Here is an 8953-nt window from a genome sequence, read left to right as displayed (position 1 = left end):
AGCTGGAGTGGCTCTGAAAGGGGGCGGAGGAGGAGAACATCTCAGTGGACCAGAGGCTGTGGGACGGCACGTTTGAGAGTTTTACAAAAAGAAAGGAAGCATTGTACGCTCACGTTTATCAGTCGTACATTCGCACCAGTTTAATTTTACATACTTGAACACCAATTTAACAGATATTTAAAGAATCAGTGACTAGAAAAAAGACAAACATATAAAAAAAATACTAGAACTCAAACCACAAGGGAGGCTTGCGGAAGATTTATTTGAATTTGAGAACTGGCAGACTATAGAAAATATAGAATTTCTGCTTATAAAACATGAAAACATACATTTGGCCTATATATCCTCAGTTTCATCTGTTAGTACACACAATAGAGCTCTTCGTTTGAACACTTTAAGTAGCAGAATACAACATAAGACATCCATATGTATAGAATATTCATCCACTGAAAATCAGTTTAAACAGTACACATAAAGGTAGTCTGGATGTTTTTAATACATGGTTAACTGTACACACAAAAGGAAGAAAAAAAACAAACACCATAATTAGACATTTTTTGAAATTATATCCCTTTTCATTAAGAAATGACAATATCAGAATCATTCTCCACAATAATGCATCATTTATATTAGATCACACAAAGAAATAAAAATTAATTAAAAAGTTATAAGCAATGGACTGAGTCAAACGCCCCACTGAGTCCACAGCGAGGGGCTCAGTGGGGTGCTGGTGAACTGGGAGGTACCAAATAAGACAAATTTTCTTTCTCATATTTAAAACATAAAAATATTAAATTATTACACAGGTACGAATCGCAGAAGCTTAGCAGTCTTGAATAGTTTAGGTACAAAGTATGCACAGGTACAAGGAAAAGAAAAAAAAAATCTACCATTTCTTGTTTTTCTTCATAACAAGATGCAACATCGAATTTCAAAAAAAAAAAAAAAAAGAAAAAAAAAAATCACACATTCACAATCTTTGACATTTTCAGTATGAAAACAGAAAAAGAGGGACTACTTCCTGCAACAGTGAGCACAGGAAAACAAAAAAAGTGTTTTTGATATATTTATATATATATTTATATATATGAAACATATATCTTAAATTAACAGTCAAATATATGAGCATATATACATAGTTTTACAAGGTAGTAAAGGCAAAAGCTATCTGCAACATCCCCCTAAATCCTATTACGGTAATAAATTATCATTTTTAATTTCCATTTAAAAAAAAAAAAAAATCTTAAAACTACAAGTTAAAAAGTTTGTCAAAATATCAAAAAACCCATCTTTGTTTCAAAAGTGAAATAAGATATTGCACCTTTTTTTTTTCTTTTTAAACCAGAGTACAATAAAATGACATTGGAAAACAGGATACAAACCACAACAGGAATTAAATTAGAACTACTGCCACTGGATGACATTAATCCTTTTTTTCTTTCAACCTTGTAACAAGAACAAAACAAAAAAGACATTTCCTGTAACAAAACATCACAGTTTCATTTCACTGAATCATGTAAAACACTTTACACATTTTATGACAAAAAAATGGAAAGTATTCAAGACTGCTAAGCACATATTGTTTCATTTAGACATAACTAGAAAACAAAAATAGATCATATTGCCTTTTGAAATGTTACAACTCTTGGGTTCATTTTGGCAGTTACAATCTGAGTCAAGACAAAAAAAAAATAGAAAAACAAAAAACAGCTCTCTCAAGTCCAAAAAGGGATCCCATATAACTGTCTATCCAAAATAACAGTGTGCATTAGCATTTAGTAACAAATAAATGTTCCTGATTTTAGAAATATTACTTTATCATACAAGTCATTCTACAGCTAGTGTTTCTCACTAAGAAAAAGAAAGTATTCAAGGCGTTGTAAATCTAGAACCCCTCAGCTAGAAAACAAACAAACAAACAAAAAAGGTATTTTTCAGCCTCGCAGTGATTCAAGTCTTTCACCCGAGCGTCTTCTTTAGTGATCCTGCACGACAAAAACAGATAACACCGTCTTTAGGAGTCATTCCCGAAAGAGTGACCAGTAAAACACTTGAGTTAAGTCGTCCAAAAATTACACTCAAGTTTTATATTTCTGAGGCTAAAAATGACAGAAGAAGAAAGTATAAGTAAAAAAAAAATATGTGATTTAGGCTACAAATGGTCACTTTAAAAAATGTTTCCTTAAAAAAGTTTGGAAAATTAATGCCTGTGAGTTTATAAAGATGTTCATTTAGTTAGTAATGTATGCTTAGGTTGACCGAGTGTTAGCATTAGCCGTCCAATGGGAAATCCCATTAAACGTTAGCATCAAGCTAGCGGACTTTAGCTTTAGATTATTGATCTGTTGAGATTAAATTGATTCAAATTGATTAATCCATTTTATCAACCCAGCTCTAGATTTTTCTTAAATCTGGTTGAACTATTTCAAACGTGGAGATCAGTTTACTAAAATTTAAAAACATTTATTAGTAAATTTCACAGATGAATTTCACAGATTTTTATGGAGAGAATATAGTATCATCTGATTTGCATGTGCATAATTCTTGATTTGTAACTCGTACAATACACTTTGTGCTTGACTTTGCGTATTTGCAATTGTGTAATCACATGTACAAAAATTACAAAATAAAAAAATACAAAATACAATTTACACATGCACAACTTAAAAGGACAACAGCTTGAAACTAATTACACACATAATTTCCTTTAAATTACGCATAAATCGGCTGATATGCACACATAAACACGCATTAACACGCAAATCTGATGTCAGACTCCACATCTCCAAGATTTGTTTGCAAGTGATGCGTTTAAATGTTGTTAGAATGCTGTTTCACTCAAGTTTTCATACTAGCCACAGATATACCCAATAATTAAGAAAGAGATTGGATGATACTTTATTATCTCCATACATTTTAGTATTTTTTTGGGGGATATTAGCTGCTCACTGAACCTTTTCAAATGTGTTTTGTTGATATTTTTGGGTCTAAAATCTTCGATTCTTTGATCTTAGATTCCTTAAGAAACTTTGTCTCAAGCTGCTCTTGCACTAGTGCTGAGAAAACCGTCTCACCTGGAGACCAGGAGCTTGTGTCTGCTGAGAGCCCTGGTTGAAGAAGGCCATCGGCTGTCTGTAGAAGTCGACCCAGGCGTTATAGTCGGGATTAGAAGTCTGCTGAGTGGCAGGACCGGCTGTCTGGCCTTTGAAAAAGACACAAAAAAAGGCAAATCAGAAATTACAGTGACTTGCTTTGGGATTTTTTAAAGGTTTAATTAAGTTGATAAAAGAGAACTTACCCCACACTTTGTTGTATTCCGGACCAGAGTTCTGGGGTTGGTTTTGCTGACCTGGAAGCAGATGTTTAATTCAGTTTTCTTTAAGGAGAAAACATTTCAAATCTCTTTTAAAAGCTACATATTTCCCCATCTTCATTAAAAAAAAGAGGTTCATAAACACTCCTGCTGCTGAGTGACATTCACCTAGCTTTTTATAATACTGCTCCCAGTCCATCTGGCCCGTCTGGGATCCATTGTGATCTGAAACCAGACACATAACAAGAGTTGCAGAAAGTGGGTTTTATTTTTCCCCTTTCAGCCTTCTGTTCTCATCCAAGACTCTGCTTTCCTATCAAGTTCCACTGACAGCACATAAAAAAATTGTCTGTACAGGAAACATGTGGTTAGCCTTGGGGAAGTGGACCATCGGAGGCAGAGCAGAAAAATCTGAGCTGAAAATTAGTTTTTGCTCCAATTCGATTCAAAAGAACCCCCAAAAAAAGGATTTGTGGCTTTTAACAATGCAAATTTATTGAAACACGATTAATACTGGTGACTTACTGTGGTCCTGCTGGCCTTGAGGTTGCCAGATCTGAAAAGTTGTCCCCCATCCTCCAGTCATGAACGGCTGAGGCCCACTTTAAGTAAGATAAAGCTTGTGAGTAGCTACCCTCCAATTCAGGTACAATCTGAGGACAGGAATTGGATCTTACTGTTGAGGAGGAGTGGTTGGTCCTTGGTTGTAAAGATTCATACTGAAGTTGCTGTTACCCCCAATCCCTGGACCCTGAAGAGGAGAGAAGGAAGAGGTGAGTGAAAGACCACACTTGTGTTTAAAGGGAGCCAACAGGCAAGGTCAAAGGGCAGGGCCAAGCGCTGATGCACTCCATTAAGTCCATTTGATGGATTCTTCATGTTTAACCTCTGGTGACATCCTGCTGGCCACCAGGACCATAGCAGCTCCCCGCATTGACATGTGTGCTCATGAATATCAAGCCCAACAATAGCATTTTTTGAAGGGCGGACCGTGGAGCCTAAGGACAGACCACCTACCCCAATTCTCTCATCGATCAGTTGACGGGCTTTCTCCAACTGCTGCGGGGTGCCTCGGATGGAGAAGATGCGCACATTGGGGTCAGTGCTGGGCGGCGGGTTTCTCTGCAGCTCCACGTGAGCACGAGACTGCTCTTTGATGTTCTTGATGGTTTCTCCACCTGACGACGTAATGAGGGATTTTAGATGCGTTTGTCATTTTCCTGACCGCTCCGTCCCTTTCGGGGTCGCGGGGGTGCCGGAGCCTAACCCGGCTGCTGATGGGCGAAGACGGGGTTTACCCTGGACAGGTCGCCAGTCTGTTGTAGGGCCTCAATCACACACCCATTCACTCTCTTGAGCTAAAATTTTACAACATAAAATAGCTGCTTGCCTATAGCTTCTCACAATCTAGCATTACCTGTGCAACTGAAAAGATTGAGTGATATTGGAGCTATCCAACCATTGCTTTGAGCCAGATGCCAGCTCGGACAAGGAAAGCAAAGACGTCCATGGATCCAGTCGATGCATCAGAATGAACAGAGTGTGTTTTTGACATCACAAATACGATCTTTTTCCTAGGGCTGGGTATCGCCAATAATTTCCAGAATCGATTTGACTCAATTTAGTCAGCAATGTATGTTTAGGTCGAATGAGCATTAGCATTAGCCGTCCTATGGGATATTCCATTATAGGTTAGCATCAAGCCATTTCATCAACCCAGCCTTACTTTTTCAAACTCCTTTGTTTTTAGCCACAATTTCAATAAAGAGACACAAAAATGGCACAAGAACATGTTTAAACCAAAAAACTATTTACATTGGAGTGGGCCTTTAAAAAATCTTAACAGGCAAAGTTCAACTGATGTAGAACTTTATTTTATGTAAAGAAAATAAAAAGGTGATTTTTTTTCTTCAGCAACTGCCAATAAACTCACACCCCTCATGCTGCTAGAACATCTTCCCAAAAAAAACTTTTGTCACAGAAGTTAACTCATCTCCAAATTTGGTGCTACCTTCAGCCCAAATCCCTGTGTCGCAACACCTTTCCCCCACCCCCCATAACATCCATGCAAAATTGGGAAACAAAAGAGGACACCTCCGGCACACCCCTCCACCCCCTTCTCCGCATCAGACGCCAGCTTCCAGACGTGTGTTGGGAGCAATTACACCAGCAGGGAGAAGCGAAACATCGCTGGCAAGAGACAAGGGGACGAAATTCAAGCGTATCCTCCTTCCGGGACGTCGTTTGTCTCCTTTAGTCTTTTTCATTCTTGACTCGGTGTCGTAGCCTGTTATGAGAGGAAGGAGCGAGGGGGTAGCTTCCCGGGGTGAGGACACTGGGGATGTCCCAACATCAATTACACATTTGTTCACTTGCGGCTGACACTCCGACGACCCTTCCTGACCCCCCCCTTGAATAAAAACGCTCATCAGAAACCGCTCCTCCTCCGGTGCCTCATTCCTTGCTGCCAACAGACTGCACATGGGCCATTAAACCATTGTCAAGCAAATGAAACTTCTGCCTTAATAAAGCCATTATGATCTCTTCTGGTCAGACGGCAGAGAGCAATGAAGACCCAGCCATTCATTTCATGGACTGGCCTTTAGTAAGGGCAGATAATACAGGCCTTAATAATGAGACTGGTTTAGTGAGCTGGAGCAAAGGGAAGGATACAAAAGTGCAACTGGTGACCGCATTCAAGGCAAAGCTGAGGGATTGGCGAGGTGCTGGTCCACCACACAAAAAGTGGCAGAGAGCGACGTTTGACTTCTGATGCAATAAAAGCCTCAACATTGCAACATTTTAATAAATCGAATATAAAAGTTAAGCACAGATCATCCACACAAATGCAAAAATGTCATTCTAAATATACAACATTGGGAATTAAAATAATTTTACTCCGAGAATGGACAACATTTTCAATCCCAGCATCCTAAAAAAAACTGCTGCAACATGAATTTTGCATGGACTCAGAAAATTCAGCTAAAATTCACAAATTAACTTGTATTTTTGATGAATCTCTAAAAAATTAGGACAGAGATGAGTTTTCACCAGCTATTTAAAGACAGAAAGATTAACCCCTCAATAACACCTAAATATAACACTCTTTGACATACTGGAACTCCGTTCACAAGATCCCCATGAATCTGTTTGATGTAGAGAAAAGCTGATTTTCAAACTGGCTTTGCACCAAGATGCAACACATTATTAATGTGAAGTTTTCAGAATGGTGAAAGACAGTTTTCTGTGCAGCAGAATCAGCTAAAATGCATAGATTGCAGTTGAAAGGTTATGGAAGTTGAAAGAATTTAACATTAGAGCTAAAGCTCATCGATAAATAACTATCTTTATTTTAAAGTAATGGCAAAGTGCTTTGATTATATAAAAACCAAAACAACAAACTCCTCAAAAATAGAGTTGATTTTGAAATGTTTTGATTAAATAGCAAAACTATGAAACCTCATTCACATAAATTCTGATCTGTGAAAATGTAAATTTTAAAACTAAATGTCCTCAACTCTAAAATGTGAATCCCCACAGTGAAGCTTGTGCTTCGGGGTCACGCAGATCCCCGTTTTGAGGCTTAGGTTGATCTCTTGCTTGTATTGGGTCTGGGCAGGTTGGTGGGTGGCTCGATTCACCCAGGCTGTGTGTGCGTTTGGGGGTCAAAACGGAGGGCCAACAGGCTGCATATGGCATCGTAAAGATATTAATCACCGCACTCTTTAAGGACTGGCTGACAGCACCCAGACCCACCGCCATCTCCACCATATTGGGCCACTTCATATGCTAATGCGGTGAGAGGGGGGAACGCAACGCCCAGGTTTATTTGTTTCCCTCGCTCCGCTGCGTGCACAAAAGCCACTTGACATTTCTATTGCCATGTTTTTATCTTAGGTAAAGAGGCCTCCTTCGATCCGCCTACTGCCGCACATACGCACTGAGGCAACATGCATACCACCATACTACACACACACTCACAGAGCCCCATCCGAAGCAGTGGTCAATGACTTTTAAATAGCTGCCAATAGAGTGGGCATGAATAGCCAATAAGCTAATTCCTCCTATTCATTCCCTTGCTGCACTCTATTGGACTGAAAGAGCCTCATTAGATGCCGGGCAGCCTTCCACATGATTGAGGGCTGTTATTATGCACCTTTAACAATTAATGTCACATTACACGCATTATCCCCGTCATTAAGCCCTTAGTGAAGCCAATGAATGCCACTTGTGCTGTATACATGAGCCCGAGACAGAATAAGAGGGTGGTCACATGCCCCCCCCCAACCTCTTCTCATCAGATTCTCGTTGTGAAAGAAGAGAATCTGCAATCTGTTCAGTTCGGTTCCCTTTTCTTTCTTAGACATCAGTCCGAGAAACCATGTTAATCCATTGAATTATACATAGTATGTATTAAAAACACAGCATGTTTTTTTTTTTTACCTTTCCCAATAACAAGGCCACACTTGTCAGCAGGAACTGCATATGTGACTTCTTGAAGACCTCCGGGTCCTCCTGTGTTACAGTCGACCCGTCCTCGACGCCCCATCACCCCATAGCCGTCTCGCTCCTATGAGAAGGAAGATATTAGTTATCGTCACAAAAATATTTTTAGCCAAATTCACCAATGGATGAATATTCAAGTATGTGGAATTCAGTAATTTTTTAAAGTTACATGTGCATTTGACATTGCTGTGCAGGTAAAACTACAATGGAGCGCGTGTCTAATTTTGAGTGCTCCGGAGAGTCTGCGCTCCCCACATGTGCGGCTGTGTGCAGCACAGAGATACAGCCAAACTTTACAAGTTTTTTAAATATATTTGCTGCCTGAACGTGACTCTGCGAGAGTCATTCGGATTCAGCACTACTCAATTAGTGTTCAATCAAATGCCATAAAGCCATAAAAGAAAGGTTCCCATTGCCACCTGAGGATAAGCAAAATAGAGCATCCATCTTTGTTCGTGGGAGTGATGGATGACAGACAGCGGACACACTTTTACTGGGAGGAAGTGCTGGATGAGATACGCCACCATATGTGAAGGGACTTTTGACGCCTGTCCTAAAGATCTGTTGTAACTGTTGTCTGAGCTTTCGCTAAAGCCGCCGGCATCATTTCTGAACAACCGCCTGGCAAGGAGACAGACTTTGACAACAATGAGAGGGAACCAGCATGTTTGATTATGAATTTACACAGCTGTTTAATTCAAACACCAAAGATGTTTTGTGGGAGAAGATTAAATTGAAAAATAATCAGGTTTTTTGGGCCCGATCCGATTCATTCGATTTTGTGTAGTTGCCGATACAGTGTCCCGATCAGATACTTTTGTAACACATTTAAAACATGAACAAATCGAAAAAACAGATTTAGGCTGTTCCTTTTTATATTTCATTAACTTTTTTTATCATTAAAAACTTAAATGGAACATTTTTGTGAAGTAGCTTTAATAAAGAAGTAAAAATAGAGCAAATATAAACTAGGAAACAAAACTATTTTCTTGTTATATAAGAGATGATTAGTCTACATTTAGTGACTTTAGATAACATCTTTAGAGCTATTGATTCATTCATTCATTCATATTCATTTAAAATTCTTAAATGAAATGAATTACTTTATTTTAGCATGAATTTGATGAGTGTTCA

The 8953-nt window shown here is 38.9% G+C and overlaps 1 protein-coding gene across 2 annotated transcripts in view; it reads right to left on the bottom strand.

Annotated features, from left to right (window-relative positions):
• Positions 1 to 224: 224 nt before the first annotated feature.
• Positions 225 to 8953, bottom strand: part of fubp3 (far upstream element (FUSE) binding protein 3) — a 25046-nt gene continuing 16317 nt past the window's right edge. The window contains exons 12-19 of one of the 2 annotated variants that reach the window (XM_024299608.2): positions 7757 to 7883; positions 4331 to 4491; positions 3991 to 4064; positions 3839 to 3915; positions 3482 to 3538; positions 3299 to 3349; positions 3075 to 3202; positions 225 to 1985 (exon numbers count right to left, since the gene is read on the bottom strand). In XM_024299608.2, the coding sequence (XP_024155376.1) occupies positions 1977 to 1985; positions 3075 to 3202; positions 3299 to 3349; positions 3482 to 3538; positions 3839 to 3915; positions 3991 to 4064; positions 4331 to 4491; positions 7757 to 7883 (684 nt within the window). In that variant the 3' untranslated portion in view covers positions 225 to 1976. The remainder of the gene's footprint in view (positions 1986 to 3074; positions 3203 to 3298; positions 3350 to 3481; positions 3539 to 3838; positions 3916 to 3990; positions 4065 to 4330; positions 4492 to 7756; positions 7884 to 8953) is intronic. The other variant, XM_024299610.2, reaches the window with a different exon arrangement.

Source organism: Oryzias melastigma, linkage group LG12 (assembly GCF_002922805.2).
Source record: "Oryzias melastigma strain HK-1 linkage group LG12, ASM292280v2, whole genome shotgun sequence".
Classification (NCBI taxonomy): Eukaryota; Metazoa; Chordata; class Actinopteri; order Beloniformes; family Adrianichthyidae; genus Oryzias; species Oryzias melastigma.
The sequence above is the reverse complement of the archived record's forward strand: the minus strand, read 5'-3'. Positions and strand labels throughout refer to the sequence as shown.